The sequence below is a fragment of the Mastacembelus armatus genome, chromosome 17 (genome assembly GCF_900324485.2).
Source record: "Mastacembelus armatus chromosome 17, fMasArm1.2, whole genome shotgun sequence".
NCBI lineage: Eukaryota > Metazoa > Chordata > Actinopteri > Synbranchiformes > Mastacembelidae > Mastacembelus > Mastacembelus armatus.
In genome coordinates, this window is record NC_046649.1 from 19,258,570 (window position 1) to 19,277,877 (window position 19,308).

Here is a 19,308-nt window from a genome sequence, read left to right on the forward strand (position 1 = left end):
AATCAGTGTAATCAGTGAAATCAGTGTAAAAATTAATTCCAAACATTTAAATTTGAGCTATTTTTTGTGAAGATTGGTGAATACCAAAAAACAATGAGTCTTAGTTAAGTGTCCAACTTCCTTCTGCCACAAAAAGTTCATCTAAACTCCTGAAGCGTGCCACCACTTCAACATGAGAGCTGTCAGCCTGTTTGTGTTTGAGATCCCTTTGTTCTCATCCACCTATTTATCAAGAGGCACACTCATTTCCTTTCGAGTGTCATCAAGTTCAGCATCTCCTCCTTACCTATTTTCCGTCTCTTCATGCATATGGAAATATAAATTGGCTGGCCGAAGCTTGGCAGGAACCACCCATTGGATGATTTACCATACAATGCCAAGTGTTATTGTGTTACTGAAGTCCTACACACCAGCTGTCCTGCTTCTCAGTCTCCCTCTCCTAAACTTCTCAGTAGTGTGTATCCTCCCTCAGGGACAAGTGTAGGAGGCAACAGAGTGGGTGGTTCAATCAGGTTGAGTAGTTACTGGAGAGAATGGAAGTGACTGGAATTGAAGATTGAGGTCCTACAGTTACAATGATGACGAGCCACCACGTGCAAAGCAGAGGAGATGTGGTGATACAAATGGAAGATACTGATGGGCTTTGTTCCAAATTTCTAGACATCCGATTGGGACGGAAGGAAGTCAGCAGGAGTTTATTTCTTAATTTTTCAAAAATACGACTAATATACTCTGCAAAATGTTCATTTTCCAAATAGAGACACAGGAACAGGCTGGCAGCAGAGAAATGACAGGAAGATGATGGTTCATTTTGAATCTTTTTTTTTTTCCAACCAGTCTCCTAAATTTCATTGCAGAGCTGGTGGAAAATAGATTCAACTATGTCACATGAGGCTAGACTCTCTGTGCACCAGAGAAAACAGATCAAACGTGGCTTGATCAGTCAAGTGAATAAAATGATGATGACACTTTGTTGATAACCTGGGGGAAATTAAGTTGCTGCAGAAAACATAAGCCAATAATCACAAACAGTATAATAATAGAAAAGGATGCAGAAGCTGCTGCAACTGGTGTCTAATAGCTTCTCCTAGATGTTATCGATTGTAATGCTGCTTTTTCTTTTTTCTTTTTTTTCTACGTTTTATGGCATTTTTGCCTTCATTTGATTGAGCAGATTCACAGTGGGTTATAATATATATGTGTCATGACCAATTAGCTATCAGCTGCCCATGAAAGAGTAAGATGAAATGTGCTTCTCCCACCAAACAGTGCAGTTATGTCACAGACGCTTTGAGAAATTCATCATTTTTATTTATATAAATATATAAATATTCAGTCAGATTCAGTGGGAAACGTTTTCCTTGAGGGAACTGTCAAAGAATCTGGGCAGCAGTGGGGATTTTTCTGGAGACCTAATCCCCTCTTTAACACACATTCACCCAACAATAATCAAAGAAAGCACACATGGAGCTGTTTGGGGCAGCACTGTGCTTGGATGTTATGAGCTCTGAAGCTGAATGAGTGACTGTGCCAGAAATAACATAGAGCTTCATTTCTCAAACCAATATAAGCAATGTTTTTGTTTTTGATATCTAGCTCAGCTATAGTCACAAGTGCTTATCAAGAATGAAAATAAATTGGATAGCTCTCAAAATATGTTTCTTTAAAATTTGATATCTTTTATGATGATTTTCTTCTCTAAACAAAGCCTCCAAGGCAAATGAACACAATTTTTCTCCTGAGCAAGACACTGAACCCCAGATTGTTCCAGATGGCTGCTGCCAACAGTTTGAATGGGTGAAAGCACAGTGAACCATTTTGTCATGCTCAAGCTCTAAAGATTCAATAATATTCCTTGTTTTTTTTTTGTTTTTTTTGTTTGTTTTTCACATGATTCCGATCTGATCTACCTGGTTTGATAACAACAAGTTTGTTCTATGTCTTTCCTGCTCTTGTGTCCTGTCACTTCTGAAGTGTCACACTGGGGTCATTTTTTTTAAAAGGTAGATGACAGTGTTGAGTCAGACATAAAAACTAAGATATTGACCAAATATAAAAAGCAGTTACTGTCATGGAAAAGTGTGTTTTGCCATGACCTGGTTTTCAAGAAGTTTCAGGGGGTCAAACTATATTTATTTTGCTTAACACACAAATGACAAGGAAGAAAAAATGCTAATATTTTGTGCGTGTGCCATGTTGTGTGTTCGTCTGTGTCTCTGAGTTTGTCTGAATAATTTGTCATGTCTCCAGGTAATTTGGGCCAATGCAGGAGAATGCACAACTGTGGAGATTTGCATTCACTAATTAATTTGTCAGAAGTAATTTTTTTCCACTTGGTGCTTGATTAAAACTAATATTAATAATTTTAATTAACCAGAATAATAATTAAATCCTTATCAATCCACAATTATTGCTCAGTGAAGTTTTAAATATTGAAGACATTGAATGGCTCTTTGCTCATTTATTTTGGTGTTTACCAGACATGTTTGGGTCCAGTTCGGTGGAAAGGTTGGTGTTGAACAGATTAGGTGTAGCATTAATTATTTTGAGCTTTGCCACGCACACACATTCACCGTCACACAGAGAAGCTCAGGCTTTACCCTCATCTTTAAATTGTGATTTATTTGTACTGCCTTGTCTTCAGCTGTATTTAACCCTTTGATGCACCTTTGCACATTTTTAGGACGAAGAGACATTTACGTTACTTTTTTGAAGGTGCGTCAAAGGGTTAAGCAGAAGAGTAAGCACTCTGTGATGAATCTGGTGTAGAAAGCACTATAAATAAATCTGACTTGACATGTTTTTCAATGCTTGGTTTGACGAGTGAAAATGGAGGGGAAATGCTGTATAAACTGCACTGTAACAAAAACTGTCCCTCCAAATCCCGTTTGCATTGTGTGAGTTGATCTGACTCCCAGTCTGGCTCTGAAGAAAGAGAACAAATGCTTTATTTGCATGACCTTATGATCAAAAAAACATGTTGCCATAGCACGTACAATGCACAGAGTGAAGTAACAATACAACTAATACATATTAAAATAGGTTAGTTATAAATAACACATTGAATTAAACAGATGGAGTTACTGACAATAACAAATACAGTGTCAGATACAGAGTCAGAAAAACAGATTACAGTATTTAAATGGACCTTTTACCACCCACTACTCTTCCTACGGGGCTAATGTTACACCAAACTTTTAACAAACGTCTATAAGCTAATGCATATGAGTTCTATAATTAAATGCTTACAAATATGTGAAGATTCTCAGTCGTCCAGGTAAAGTAGTTGCTGTTGAGTGGGGAGGAAACTGACTTACAGTTATATATTCTCCTGATATTTCTTCTGAGCATGCTCTTTTCTGAAATTTTAAGGGTAAATTTAGAGAGGATGTATTTGTAAAATTTAATTTCCGTCTCTCTGTGTCTCAAAGGCCCCATGCAGGAGACGGTCTTCGACTTCTGGAGGATGGTCTGGCAGGAGAACACGGCAGCTATCGTCATGGTGACCAACCTGGTGGAAGTGGGCAGGGTGGGTATTAATTACATGTTCACTTTAACCACAGATCTCAAGTAAGATTACCTTTCCCCCATTCGACTGACAGCCTGATTGTATCTTAAGGCAAATGGAGCTATCTTATTTTAGTATACATGTCTTTGAACATCAGTGTCCAGATGTTTCTGTACATGTGTGTGTGCGGGCTGTGACTTAGTGAGGCAGGGGTCTCGTGTGCCGCCAGCTCTTTTTCCTTCTATCTGATCAGTGAGAAGTGAGGAGAGACTGATTGATGGCCTTCATTACCAGAGAGGCATCCAGGCGACTGACTACTGTTTCATCTGAGTGGCTCTATAACAGGAGATTATACTCCACTGTAGCAGCTCTTACCAGGCTCCTCCGAGCAGAAACATCACTTCTTAATGTTGTCCTCATTGGACAAAAGGGGACCATTATTGAGTGGTGCGGACGGGTTCATAATGTTCAAACTAATGGTAGAGCCTTGACTGTTTTTTGTTCACTATAGCATGTGGTCTCACTGTTGAAGGGAGAGAAAAAAAAGCCGGAGCCCTACTTCCCACTTCAGTTCTAATTTGTTCCACTTAACTCGCACTGTAGTTCCTCCTGGTTAGGTTATAATCAAGAGAAAATGAAGGCCTTAATGTACAGTGTGATGCATCTGGCTGCCAAGGGATTTTCTTTAAGAATTTGAAATACATTCACACTGAAAGCCCCTCGAATGCAAGCACACCTTGATTTTGCTGATGTGCATTTTCGGTGGGGCTTAAATGTAGCAGAGCTGATAATGATTCATGGGCCTATCTCTAGATACCTCATTAGGCTGTTCTTCTACAGTAGGTGAGCCCAGCCCACCCCACCCCACACCTTCTCCACACCTGCTTAGCTGCAGTGCTGTCCTCGGTGGGCCCCAGCCCCCAAACCGTCTGTTATATGATCCTTGTCCAATGGCGGGCGGCAGGCACAGTTGGTCACAGTTGCGGTGGCTCCAGAGAGGGCCCCCATAAAATCACTCCACCATATCACTGTGGGCCATCTGCTCGGCACAGTTGCTGATGAACTCTGGGAAATCCTGGCACACACACAGACACACACATAGCCTCTCTCCTGCTGGTTCCACACGCAGGGGTGGTGCACGGTGCACTTTGATGTATGCAAGATTTGGTCTAGAAGGTAGTGTGCTGATGTGTGTGATGAGGTGATGCTACCTGGGCCTTTCTTCCATACACTTTAGCCATACAGGTATGAGCAAATGAGTTTAAGAGCTTTGTACACACAGCCACATACTCATTAGTGTGCCCATGCAAAAGAACATCTGTGAATATGCTGGCATAATTTAGCCCAAAGGCTAATTTCCCCCCCAAACCAGGCGCCTGATTCAGAGTGATCTAATAAGGTAATGGCTTTTGCCTAATTCAATCTGGCTGGAAGCGGACGGTGGATTTGTGATTGTCATCGGGGATTAGTCATCAGGGGTGTCAGAGAGAGGGACCTGAAAGTCCCCTCTGTCTGTGTCACTCCACAAACCAAAATCTCATTTCATTCCTAATCAGCACATAGACTCCAGAAATGAAAATTGAATCTAGTTGTGGCTGATGTCGCATTTATCCCTCATCAGAAACGATCATTTTCTGATATACCTCCATGATCTCAATCTCTATTACCAGCCTTACTCCCTCAGTATCAACAGTTTAATTGAATGGGGGGAGGGGAGGATTTTTTGCACTCTTATGATACCTAATACAAGTAATGTTTCCAGTGGGGTGTTTTGGATTTCTGTTGGGAAATCTGTTTTAAACAGCTGAGGGGTTATTATTTCATATCATTATTGGATTGTCATTATATCTCCCTCATCCATTTGTACTACACAGCTTTTTTTATGTTTTGTCCTATTTTTCTGCACTGATAGTCAAAAATTTAAGGAGGAGTAACCTCACACCCCATCGCTGCCTAGTCTGCTCTGTTCCAGGTTTCTTTTAAGTCTACCTTTAGACTCCTTTTCACATTACCTATGTGAAAATGAAAAAGCAATAATGTGAGAATGAGCTCTCCATCAATACATAAGATTCCCATTTACAGAAGATCCTTGACCGGAGGCCGAAACTGATATGAAGCAAATCTCATTTCAACTTGAATAAAATGCTTCAGAAACCGAAATATCAGATGGCAAATGGGAGGTAATGTTATGTGACAATTATCTTCATTGGAAAATATGATGGCATAGCAACTTACAGATACTGAAATAATTTTTTATAAGTAGTTTCAGTGAAATAAAGCACTGTGATTATAGATGCATTGCAGTTAGCAGTACAGTATGAATGCATGGGGTTATTAAAAACACTTTGCTTTTCTCACTTTCAGGTGAAGTGTTGTAAGTACTGGCCTGATGACACAGAGATCTACAGAGACATCAAGGTGACGCTGATAGAGACTGAGCTGTTGTCGGAGTACGTCATCAGGACCTTTGCCGTAGAGAAGGTACTGTACACTTTTTAACCTCTACTGTGTTGACCACTGTGATATTTGAAGCATGAATACTTTTTAGGGAGCACACTCCTCCTCACATTCAGCAGAGAGATTTTCAAAGACCTCAACCTTCGGCCTTTGAGCGGCTCCACTGGGTTTGTTCCTAGCTCACCAGGCACTTTTGGAGAAGTTGCTAAGTGGTCTAGAAGAGGCGTATCTTTAAGTGTTTACTACTGTCACTAATAATAATATAATAATTAGTTCTCTTTTAAAGGCACTCTTAATTTAAAATTACTTGTTAAGGTCATAGCAAATGACTAATTGTGTTTTTTAAATTAAGAATTTCATTTACTCCAGTTTTTTCAGCTACCAACATATCATGGTGCTTCACAACATGTTGCAAGACTTTTTGCTTTTAACTGCGATTCTGCTACACATCGATTGGACCAAATTTTTTGCTGGGACTGTTCAAAATTTCATCAAAAACCTCTGCTCCCAGAATAATGTGAAATATGTTGTAATCAATTAAAATTCCACACACTGTAATTTTAAAAATGATATAAACAGAAAGATCTTGCGATTTCAATACTGCAGTACTCATTGTCCTTCCTTAGGAAGGACGGCATGTACTATTCACATTATCTAATGAAAGCTTTGCTAGCAGAGCCCATCAAGGCTCTCTAACCATTTATTTCTTACCATTCCCTTTTAAATATGGGTTGTTTAATGGTACTGTTGTAATTTAATTAACAAGTGTTAGTGACTCATTATAAACCAGGCTAACAGGCTCCACACATAGTCCATCCATCTATTATCTATACCCGCTTATTCCTGTTTAGGGTCAGTTTAAATCCCAGACAGCTAAAACAACAAAAACTGCTGTTTATTTGTTAAATCCAAAGTGTCCAGATAATAGGCTTGTGACCATGAGGTCACTGGTTTGATCCCCGACCAGCAGATTTAAATCCATCTCATCCCCACCACTGTGATGTCTTTCAGCAAAGCCCTTAACCCTAACTGCTCCGATGGAGATGCTCAGTGACTCACAGGTCAGACTGTTGTTGTACTGGGCAGCTTCCAGGTGTAAGGTGAGAGGTGGCCTCTCAGGGAAATGTCTCTGACCAAATAAAAGTTCAAAATCCATGTAACATATTGTTCTGCATGCCTGGAAGGACCAGGCATGACTCAGGCGGTAAAGAAATAAGGGCACAGCGACCTTGCACATGCTGTTTGCTGTTACGTAATGAAAACTTTGCTCAACCCCTCCTTGTCTTTGACAATGAAATCCATGTTTGTTCAGTCCAACTCTGTATTTGCTTCAGAAGAGCCTCTCACTTTATCGGTAGACTGACTCCTCTGTTTTCTCACCACACCTTCGCTGTCTGCTGCTGTGCTTTGTGTGTTTAACATGATGATGCTGTTCCTCAGAGAGGAGCTCATGAGATCCGGGAGATCCGGCAGTTTCACTTCACGGGCTGGCCGGACCACGGCGTTCCCTACCATGCCACAGGCCTGCTGGGATTCATTAGAAGAGTCAAGTCCAAGACTCTGACCAATGCTGGGCCCATGGTGGTTCACTGCAGGTTGGTGTCCACTGAAACTGGTCTTAACTTGTCATTGTATACCTGTGTGTGCCAGTTCTCTTAGTGGGTAGTTTTAAGTATTATGCAGAATTTTATTTGGTCTGCCGTGCTGTGCATCCTGTAGAGCAGACTTCTGCAGAGCTGTATATCATAGCTGATATTTTAGAGGCATACCTGAATGTGAAGCGATAAACTTTCAGAATTTACTATTTATTCCAACAACTGTGATATTAGTCATTTTTAGATAAAGTCATGTTGTATTCCACAGTCTCTTTGCTCTTAAAGGATTACTCACCAAAACATATTTAGTCATATATAGTTTTAGTGATAGGAAAGTTTTCACCATAACTTTTTACCAAAGAAAAGTTCTTGAGTAAAGTTGACAGTAATATTAATATATTAATGTTTAATATAATATAATATATCTTACTGTTCGCTCCACAAACAAAAGTCCATTCACCTTCATTTCGGCTTTAGGCAGAGGCAGAGACAGGTATCTCCAAATGAGGAGCTAAGATTTGCTCAATAGAGGCAACAATAACAATTATGGTGTAAAAATCAACTCTATAAGATAATGAAAACATAATTTAACAGTACTACAGTTACTACAGTTAAAGCCAGTTAGTAAAGGTCCACTAAATAGCAATGTCAAGCCAACATAAGTTAATGTTTATACAGGAACAAGTTTATAGCTGCTCATAAGTTCAGCTTTTCATTTGGAATAGAAAAAATATGTTCTTCATTCAAAAGTTCACTTTAAATTCAAGGCAAAGAAAAAAACTTAAACTAAACTTAAGTCAAATATAAGTAAATAAATATAAATATAAGTATAAAAGTATAAAAACTGTACCAAAGTGTCCTACTCTGAATAAAATCTCTCTCTCTTCATTCTCGCTCCTTTGTCTGTGTTTGTCTGCAGCGCCGGCGCCGGTCGAACAGGCTGCTTCATTGTAATCGACATCATGCTGGACATGGCAGAGCGAGAGGGCGTGGTGGATATTTACAATTGTGTGAGAGAGTTGCGCTCACGAAGGGTCAACATGGTCCAGACTGAGGTACAGTAATATGGAACAGTGAGGATGCAGCTTGTCAGGCTGTTGCCTGTGGATTAACTAGTATATGCGAGTAATTCTTAACAATAGCCGTACTTCTTTAGTGCCCCAAATGTTCAGATTAATAGCAAAAAACTACACTTTTACAAAAAACATATATTGTTGGGAACAATAAAGCATTGGCCATCATTTATAATCGTCATTTAGTCGGTTCTGCAGCATCTGCAGTGGGTAAAGGTCTTTAATCATTTTGCCAGTGAGTAATCATGCACATTATCTTTTAAAACATAATATATTATAATTAGTTTTCTTTTTTTGTTGTCAGTCACTTTCAAGTGCCGGGTGAAGTGTTTTTCACCCAGTAGATGTATATTTTCATCTTTGTAACTAAACAACTAAACAATATTAATTAACCTCAATGTGATGACTGTAGCCATATCAGTTGTGTTTATAGCACTATAGCAGATGTATTTATAGTGAGAGCAAGAACATGGATTTATTGCACAGGTTGTCATCATGCCACCTTATCCAGAAAACGTATAAACAGACTTAAAAACAACAGGCAGGTTGCTTTTTAACTGTTTCAGTGGTAGCTGGCACATCCCAAGTTAATGACATACATATATTTTCACACATTCTCCAGCACTGTCCGTTTTCTAAGCTATGAAGAACCTCTACAGACCTGAGGTGGTATATTTTGTCTATCTGCATTATGCTCTGTTAGCTTTGTGTTAGCTTAGTTTTTCCCCCAGCTTGTTTTTAATATACAGTGTGGAACAACCCCTCTTTCACTGTAAAAGTGAATAGATCCCAGAGTTGTTGAAAGGATTTTAAAACCGTATTATACAGCTGATGTGAATGTGCGTCGTGTGCCACCCAAATGTAGTATTTTTTGCGTTTCCAATTTCTAGGTCTTTGAACCGATGTTTAGAGGGCCTGCAGTCCACTTACCTGATTCGTCTAAGTGTTTCTGAAAGTATTTTCCCCTCGGTCTATTTTGGAGAGGGATGCAGGTTTGAATTTTGTCATCACAATTAAGATCACACCAACAAATCAGAAAATGTAACTCTTCTGCTCCAGCTCTGGCACTTTGGTTTTTGCTGTCTCCAAATAATGTCAAGTCTTTTCCCATTAATTGTAGAGGATATGGGTAATCCATCTATCCTTAAGGCATCTGATTATACATATGCCAAACATTTTTATTGATCATTTCTCACAAGACATTTATTGAAATGCACACCCTAACTATTACACAGGGTGCTAAACACAAGTGCTTGGCAATACATTCTGTAATAAAAGGGTTTAGTGGCTTGTAACTGAGAGCATTTAGCTTATAGTGATGGAAGAAAACATCTCTGGTTCATGCTCCAGCTTTATGCCATTGTGGACTACCGAAGGACTTTGTGCTATCCTGAACATCGACCATCTGGAGGTGTCCACAGTCTCACTGAATGCATCATTTCATCGTAATTCCCTTTAAATCACAAGCGTCATTGGACTTAATGGGCAAATGTTTCATCACTGACGTCCGAATTGGGATTTGAGTAACTGGAGACTAAATGTTGTTCACCCTGAGTCGCTCTCCTCAAATTCAGTGACCTTCAAAGTGTGTGTATGTGTGTTTTCCCTCACAGGTGCTCAGGGTCTTTGGCACGGCTCCTTGTGCCCACGGCCAGACACCAACCCTCCAATGTGGTTTAATCTGTTTGCGGAAATGAAAAGCCTTGTTGTCTATAGTTTATGAGCAGATAAGATCTATTAATCTGTGGATTCCCCCTATCGCCTCTGACTGGCCACCTAGGCCAGTCAAACTCTCAGGTCAACAGCTCACATTTTGCACGAGGCTTAACAAATGGCAGCACATGTTTCTCTGTAAATCTGTAAATCAGTGACCCTTGTGCGTGTATGTGGATTTTGGTCTGAAGTGACAAGGAAGTGTCAGCTGAAAATGTCACTTCAAAAGAGATTTACATCAAGCCTAAAGCCGTGCCACCACGTCAACTGCTTGACTGACTGATGTGAAGACGAGGAAACGTCGCGATTTTGTGTTTTGCTCTGCATGACATTAAGGACAACAGAGGCTGTTTTTGTTGTTAAGACATCAGCCTTGATCATGACAGCAATGATGATTATGTTTCAACCCTGCTATGGTGACCAGGTTTGGATAGGGTCAAGATAAACCTGAAAAGGTCACGGGATTCAAGAAAATTCCTGCTTTCAGACGTCTAAACAAGGTTTTTAAAATATCATGTAATTCTGAGATGTATCAGAGAATTAAAGCAGTGATGTACCAAAAATATGCAAAAATATGTAATGTAACCTTTGAACATAGACAGTGACAAATATTAGTCATAGAAACAGCCTTTGGGGTAAAGAATAATCATGGTAAGGCCATGGAAAGGTCATTGAATTCTTCTAGCAGAATTCAGATCAGACTGACTTGTGTGTTTTTGCTGCTACTGCTGGTAAAAAAAAAAAAGAAACAAACAAACATATTTAGGCAAATACTTCTTGATGTCATGAGTTTTAGAAGTCTGATAGATCCGCAATGAGGATGCTGTTTTTTGCAGGAGCAGTATGTCTTTATTCATGATGCCATTTTGGAAGCATGTCTCTGTGGCGACACCACTATACCTGCCAGTCAGCTTCGCTCCGTCTACTATGACATGAATCGCCTGGACCCACAGACCAACTCCAGCCCAATCAAGGAGGAGTTTCGGGTAAGATTTTAAGACTTTAACTTAAGATATAAAATGCAGTGTATGTAAATCCAAAAAAAAAAAAAAAAAAACATTATCTCAAGTGCAGTTTAAGTTCAGAACAACAGTAAAAATGTTGATGTCTGTTGATGAATGGTACAGTCCCCCTCTGGGCCAATCAGTAGCAAATGTATAACAGCTTATTCTGTATTAGTAGCACCCCTCCTTGGACCAATCAGTGTTATATGAGATGCATTGTCCCCCTAAGTTTCATCACAGTCATCACATCAGGGAAGTCAGAGCTATCGCTAATGTAACTGATTAAAGAATTGCATTGTTAATTACCATATTGGGAGATAATTAGCACACTCAAGGCTCAAATGCCTACCTTCCTGTGTCAGTATGACAGTGTATAATTCTGCTTCACTCTGACAGACTCTGAATATGGTGACTCCCACGCTGCGGGTGGAAGACTGTAGCATTGCCCTCTTGCCCAGGAACCATGAGAAGAACCGCTGCATGGACGTCCTGCCTCCAGACCGCTGCCTCCCCTTTCTGATCACTATTGATGGGGAGAGTTCCAATTACATCAACGCTGCCCTCATGGATGTAAGTGTCAAACACAGACCAGAACCATTCTGATTTTAAGCCTATCTGCTGGCAAAATCACTTTAAAGAGCAGCATTTGGGTTCTTGCTAATGGCATCACTGTACAACAAGACAGAAAAAAGCCACTTTTCCCTGTGAACTGAAACTTTCCCACATGTTGTTTTTCATGCCAAACACTAATCAGTGATGTCAAAACAGGTGTTTTGCTTTTGACACACAATATAAAACATCACAATTTATTAGACTACTGAGAGTGGATGTGTTAGAATTTCATCCTTTTATACAATGGACTCTCTTTGACTAGCGCTTCTCGTTTTTTTAGATACTCATTTGTTATTTGGTATAATCCAATACAACAAATCACCATTCAAACATACTGAGAATTTAAGAAGATTATAATATTGACACTCAGAGAGCAGTAAGTTTAACTACTACATCAATAGTTACTGAGATAATAGATTGTGGGCTATGTTATGTTGAGAAGTGTTTTTAATATTCTGCAGCACTTTATGTAAATGGAGTGTGCAAAAACACCTCTGAATATAATGCAGTCCTGTTCAATACCACTGTGAACTACACCCTTAATAGTAAGCAAACTGAACTAAATTACTAACTTGCCTGAATGTTGTTATGTTATTAGGTAAAATTTAGAATTTTTGGCTGGCCTGTATTGAATTACAGTAGGGTTTTTTGTCCAGATATCCCTAATAATGTGGCTGCTGAGGCAGAACTATTAACCATAGAATTTACCTTTAGTTTGAGGATTCAAGGACTTTTCTCAAATTCACATCACCACACCACAGGATGTCCAGAAAAGTGACAATGCAATGTGGACTAGTTTTCAAATGTTAAATGTATTCAGAGTGGATTTTACAAAAAACACCTAAATAAAGTGCATGTCCAATGATGGACTTTTTAGTTCTTCCCTGGTTTTAGGTACATAATCCTCTCAGTTAGCATAGGCTAGCTCTGGGAGCCAGAAGTCACATTAAAAGTGTAGTAAACACCACTCAGTGAGAAGCAGGCCAAATGATGGCGGTCATTTTGGAAATTGTTATAGGTTAATTCTTGCTGTGTAATATGCAGGAGGTGTATTTAGTGACAAGTTTTTACCTTGTTTTGCATTTTGTGTCTTTTTCTCCAGAGTTACAAGCAGCCTTCTGCATTCATAGTAACCCAGCACCCATTGCCAAACACAGTAAAGGACTTCTGGAGATTGGTGCTGGACTACCACTGCACTTCCATCGTAATGCTCAATGACGTTGACCCAGCCCAGGTAAACTCGACCTAAAACATATGCACAAACAAAACACGCAAGACACAAAGTAATCCTCAAGGGATACTGTAATAAGTGCACCGATGAACAGATGACATGAAAGAGTTCCTTTGATCAGAAGTCTGTATCTGTAAGTCACACAAAAGGAACAGTGTGGGAACTAGATTCAGTGAAAGACTGCTTTTTCTGTTTTGTTCAAACCGCAAAAAAACTGGGCTGTATCTGTATGGCAAAGACATATATATATATATAAGTACACAGAATATGTTTGAAATGAGGTGGATGCTGCAGACTGGAAGGGAACTTGCCATGAAAGCTCGGGTAGATGGAGAGACAGGCCTGTGGAAGAGACTCTCCAGATTTCTCAGCCCGAGGCTCTGTCATAACACCCGGGGATCAAAGCCTGTAGCCAGGCTGCTCTCCCCATCCAAATCCCCTTTCCCTAGGTGACTGACTGACTGGATGACTAGCTGGATAGAAAAGGCCTTTCATTCAATATTCTCACTGTAGCCAGCCAGTCAGCCAGCCAAGGAAACAGCACAGGTGGGAAGGGAGGAGGGAGGGTTTAGATGGAGGCAAGGGAGCTAGAGGTGCACTATCGTCTCCATCAGCATCTTTGTTTTTGCATCTGTTGAATTTGTCAAGTTTTGACAGGGCTCTCAAAGGAAGCTAGAAAGCGGTGCTTTAGCTGCCACACAGACTCTATATGTGATTGTGCTTTTGTGTGTGTGTGTGTGTGTGTGTGTGTGTGTTAGGGGGAAAAAAGTGAGCATATATTTGTTTGTCCATCTGTATGTGTGTACTCAGGGCTGTTTGCTTTCTTCTCAGGTAGTCTTTCTTTCTCTTGTTTGTTCATGACTGTGTGACTGCGTGTAGTCGTGTGTGTTAGTGCAGAATCTGTCTATCTGTGTGTGCACACTTCCACCAGTCTGATTTAGAGCTATGAGGCTGGCAGTGTGCTCTGCAGGTGCATGTTCTTAACTGGGCTTTCGCTCCCGGGGAGTGGAAATAGGGGAAATTTTGCAGCTCTTATGAAGCTGTCCAGGGGTTTGTTTCTTGCTCTGTACTTTTCAGTACCGTTGCCAGACCTGCCAGTAAGACATAACACATTCCTAGAACTTTTAATTAGAGCTGCAACTATTGGTTACTTGACTAAAAGTACTTATCACAAGTTTCAGAGCCCTGGTAACTTGTCCACCCAGGACTTAAAAAAAGAAAATATTAAACTGACTATGATGTAAGACAGAGAATAGCAGCCAGCCCTCACATTTCAGAAATGGAAACCAGCTCTTTTTTGGTGTGTTTTGCTTGATAAATGACTTAATTACTGATTCTCAACCAGGAATACTTGTGTCCCGGGGTGTACTGAGGTTCCCAGGAGGTAGGAAGGATTGCAGAGTAGCTTAACTACTTTCCAAAAATGATATATAATGATTTGATAAAAAAAAAATATGCAGTATGTCCACATATTGAATCAGCTGCATCTGAACACCAAGTGAAAATTAGTTAGCAAGCTAAATAGTTTGCTAGAGAGAGAGATAAATGGTTGCTATAGATTATAGCTGATGTAATTGAGAAATGGCTCGAATAGAAAATAGTTGAAATAAGGTTGTAAACTAATGACTTACTACAACTTATGTTATTCATTCATTAAAGGAAAGAAATATCTTTATTTTTCTTGAGGAGAACAATTAGCCAAAAATTTGAAGAATTTCTTTAAATTTCTGAACAAAGGGTGAGATGATTAGGAGTGTTTAGTGTTTGGTCTATCAAATACTGTAGCTTTTGTCTGAAAGTGAATTTTAAAAGAAGTTCATCATAATTTAAGAAGAAAGCACTTCACAGGTAATTAATTCACCATCTTTCTGTCTGCCTCTTGTCATTATCATTTGTAATTTCACAGAGTAAACTCTTTTAACATGGATGTGTAGGGAGTTGAAAACAGTGTCACTGGCTTCAGTGTAATTTGGATTCTGAAGCTAATGAATCATCTTCTGTTTTCTTTCTTTGTCCTTTTGTGTTTTCTTTGTGTGCTGGTGTATCTGCATTTCTATGTGTGAATGCCTGTGTGTATGTGTGCGCGCGTGTGTGTGTGTGTGTGTGTGTGTGTGTGTGTGCGTGTGTGTGTCTGTGTGTGTGTGCGTGTGTGCGTGTGTGTGTCTGTGTGCCTATTTTGTTTAGTTGTGTCCACAGTACTGGCCAGAAAACGGAGTCCACCGCCATGGACCTATCCAGGTAGAGTTCGTCTCTGCTGACTTGGAAGAAGACATCATCAGCAGAATATTTCGGATCTACAATGCGGCACGGGTACGGAGGACATAGTGGGGTCATGCTTAAAATGGAAAATTGTTCTGTTTAGGAAGACGGTACAAATTCTGCTTTTGTGTCAGCAGGGTGACATGTAGTTTTTCTGCTCTGCTGCCCATCTTTTGTAACTTTTGTAACTTGTTTGTCTTCCCTGCGGTGATCACAACAGCCAATTTATTCTGTGACTGCACACTTCACACGTCCCACTCATTCGCCAGCCTGTCCATTCAAGCTGTGCAGAAGCAGTCATTCTGTTCTTTAACTATGCCACTGCACCAGGGATTGGACTGAGGTGTGATTGCCACAAGTCACATATATTTTAGACAGCTAGAGAAATTTTCACATGTAGTTAAAAAGGTAGAGATCAGGTTGAACTCTGAGGTTCCAATCAGTCAACACATTTTGGGCAGACCTGGAATAAGTCTCAGAGGGATGTTTCACCCAAATCACCAGAAAGAAACAAGTTTTTTTCATTTCCAAGTGGCCGTCACCTAGCCATATAATAATTCTGGTTTTATTTACAATGCACAATAAACAGCTTGTCTTTGCAAAAACAATATTCCCCCTACCCCAATTTCAATTCTGAATATGAATCACAGGATAAGAGCGAACTGTAAATATCTTATATCTGTTATAAAGTGAGATGTATTTTACCGTTTTTTCTTCAATATTTATTTTCATTTTGTTAAATACAGGGTAGTTTGGCACTTACAGGCCTTAAATGTTTTAAATGAAACAGCTCAAATACAAAACTTTTTCAAAATTCTCACAGCTGGTGCCGAGGGGTCACAGGAACAGTAGATATGCTTCATTTTACACACAGTTGGGAACCAAAGCTCTAAATTGTCCCCAACCATTTTTAGTTTCTGACCCCCTAAAATAAAGTCTGATAAGTGAACTGCTTGATTGAATTTTAGTGGCCTGAAAAAAACAAAGTTTTCTGTATTTCACAAAATAGCAGAATTTTCCAAATGTAATTTTATGGATTGTATTGTGAAATCTTTTGACCCCTCAGATGTAGTGCATAGTGTACCACTAGAGTTACAGTGCAGATGCTTTGCAATTTGGGTGAACCAACCCTTTAACTTTGAGCTACCAGACATTACTACAGACACAGGGGTCTGTTTGTGCCAGAGTCACCTGCAGTCACCTGTGTAAGCTCCTCCTCCCTGACAGTCTCCCCACAGGTGTCAATAATCACACTTCACTGTCACATGTTATTACAGCCTTTGGTCGGCAGAGGCATCATCAGCATGTTAAGTGCAGTACAGTCTAATCACACATGATCACTGACAAGTGTTATTGATTGATATGCCTGAGTGTGATTTAGAGAGTCTGTGTCTTGGATTGCTTAAATCTCTGTCTCCAGAAGTAACTGTGCTCATCTGTCAACCCTTCTCATCAGTGGCTCCTCGTGTCCTTATCGATCTCGTCCTACTTGTCACCATCGAGGCTTAGCTCAGTCCTCGCATCTTCACAGTCTGATTGCATCTTAGTACAACCCACTGTGTGTATTAACCTAGAATAACCAGTATGTCCTTCCCCTCCAGCCTCAGGACGGCTACCGTATGGTGCAGCAGTTCCAGTTCCTGGGCTGGCCCATGTACAGAGACACACCCATGTCCAAACGCTCCTTTCTCAAGCTGATCCGCCAGGTGGACAAGTGGCAGGAGGAGTATGATGGGGGCGAGGGGCGCACTGTGGTCCACTGCCTGTAAGTTTCCCCAACACCAGTGCACATGGAAGTTCATTCACAACTGTCATTAAAAATGAAACATCTCCACCTACTGACTCAAGAACTTTACTGCAGCTATAAAAAGCTGTCCTCTTTACTATTGATACTAGTCCATCTAAATCAAACTAAATTTTATCCAAGCTCAGTACAAACTTAATTTCTTTTAATTAATGCTGAATGGGTCTGTTGCAATTCTAGGAACGGAGGTGGCCGCAGTGGGACCTTCTGTGCCATCAGCATTGTATGTGAGATGCTTCAGCACCAGCGATCTGTGGATGTTTTCCACGCTGTCAAAACATTGAGGAACAATAAACCCAACATGGTGGACCTACTGGTGAGGCGTCCTTTGAGCAGTTTGACACTTTTTCCAGGCTTGCCTAAAAATATCTTCAGGGTGCTGTAGTGGACAGAGGCTGGAGGCAATGTAATGGCAGCAGCTGCAGTCTGAGTCTTTGGTGAACTTCATTACTTCTTCCTCTATTCCTCTTATTTTCTGTCAGCTTTCTGTTAGGCAGAAGAGAGAAGAACAATCTTTAATAAAAGCTATCTGCAAGTTTTTATAATTTGCTTCTTTTTGATGATTGTTTTTTATTAGGCTGTACAGTGTATCTGCAAGACTGGATTAATTAAAGGAGAAGCACACTAACTAATGCAGGGCCCTGAAAAGCTCCAGCTTTACTGTCAGGCAGATGTTTTGCAGTAATTTGATGAAGTGTAACCTTGGTGATATGAAGATATGCACTACTAAAGGCAGAGGTGGCCTCTGTCACTGTACACACTGCAGAGTGGGACAATGGGAGAAGTAAATAGAGGAACAGATTCTCTGTTTTTACCCCTAAATAGGAGCTGCCAAGGACGTCTCTCTAATGTTGTTGTGTGTTTCCTCTTTTCTTTTAGGACCAGTACAAGTTTTGCTATGAAGTGGCACTGGAGTATTTGAACTCTGGGTAACTGTCAGCTGATGCACCCACCACAGACTTAAACTGGAGGACATTACAGATGACCAGAGCTCACATGGGTGCATTGTGCTAAGTGTGAGGGTTACCAAGCTGACAGGAGCAAGGTGCACACACAACCATACATGCAGCTCCTTTGACCAGGTTTCTTCTTCTTCTTCTGGTCTTAAGTTTGTCTGGATGGGAAAAGGTAGCAGAGTTGTACAGTGTTAAATATGGCAGCCTGTTTCTGTCAGTACCGGCTAAGTAAACCAGCAGGAGCACAATGATTTTTTTTTTTTTCCTCTGCGGTGAGTCGCCTACTCTCTGGATCCCTCCTTCTCTCTGTTTTTATCTCTCACTCGCCTGTAGTCCCGTGGTTGTTGCCTGGATCCTCACTGGATAAGAAGCATTAAATACTCGGCAGTTTTCTGTGGAATGCGATACACTGTATAATGTAATGTGTTGATTTTATTCTCTGCGATTTCTGTTTTTTGCTCAGCTCATATTTAAAAGTCATTAAATGCAGGAGCTCAAAGCCTAAATGTTACTAAATGTCCTGTAAATTTATGACTTCGAAATGATTATTGCTTCATACTATATGCTGGGGACAGCTGGCTCAGTCTACATCTGCTTACCTTTTTTCCTGTACAGGGATCCAAAGCTTTATTTGCACTCCATTGAATTCTTGTTGTGCATATTGTACATATTTCTGTAGATTATTTATTAATGGTATGTACTTTTTTGTGACTACCAGTAAGTGACAATCATAGGTTTGGTTTATTGACTGTTTTGTGTGCTTTTTTTGGCCATCTTGTATGACAGATCAATTCCATTGTAAAGAAAAAAGATATATAAATGTATCTACAATATAAACATTGCGATTATGTATTTGAGCCTCGTTTCTGAGCTTTGAAAGATGATAGTAGGGGGACTTCTGTTGCAGGGTTGAAGAATAACACAATGGCTCCCATTCTTACAGCTTTTATGTGTGTCACTGTGTTATTGCTTTTCATGGATTTGTCTTCAGCTACACTCTTAAGATTATAATGGTGATTCTTTTACAGTTTAATTTGACTTATTTTGGTTTGAGGTCTTTACAGGCTGAGCAGTCGTAATACTGGACCCTGATTGG

At 40.1% G+C, this 19,308-nt stretch overlaps 1 protein-coding gene across 5 annotated transcripts in view; it reads left to right on the forward strand.

The window, feature by feature from the left end:
* LOC113134759 (protein tyrosine phosphatase receptor type M) overlaps nucleotides 1-18,939 on the forward strand; it is a 138,227-nt gene extending 119,288 nt beyond the window's left edge. For 4 of the 5 annotated variants that reach the window (XM_026314262.1, XM_026314265.1, XM_026314266.1 and 1 more), the window contains 11 exons: nucleotides 3,432-3,529; nucleotides 5,873-5,989; nucleotides 7,406-7,560; nucleotides 8,480-8,615; nucleotides 11,183-11,332; nucleotides 11,747-11,920; nucleotides 13,065-13,196; nucleotides 15,378-15,503; nucleotides 17,054-17,217; nucleotides 17,437-17,572; nucleotides 18,136-18,939. In XM_026314262.1, coding sequence (XP_026170047.1) covers nucleotides 3,432-3,529; nucleotides 5,873-5,989; nucleotides 7,406-7,560; nucleotides 8,480-8,615; nucleotides 11,183-11,332; nucleotides 11,747-11,920; nucleotides 13,065-13,196; nucleotides 15,378-15,503; nucleotides 17,054-17,217; nucleotides 17,437-17,572; nucleotides 18,136-18,189 — 1,442 coding nt within the window. In that variant the 3' untranslated portion in view covers nucleotides 18,190-18,939. The remainder of the gene's footprint in view (nucleotides 1-3,431; nucleotides 3,530-5,872; nucleotides 5,990-7,405; nucleotides 7,561-8,479; nucleotides 8,616-11,182; nucleotides 11,333-11,746; nucleotides 11,921-13,064; nucleotides 13,197-15,377; nucleotides 15,504-17,053; nucleotides 17,218-17,436; nucleotides 17,573-18,135) is intronic. The other variant, XM_026314263.1, reaches the window with a different exon arrangement.
* Nucleotides 18,940-19,308: the final 369 nt, after the last annotated feature.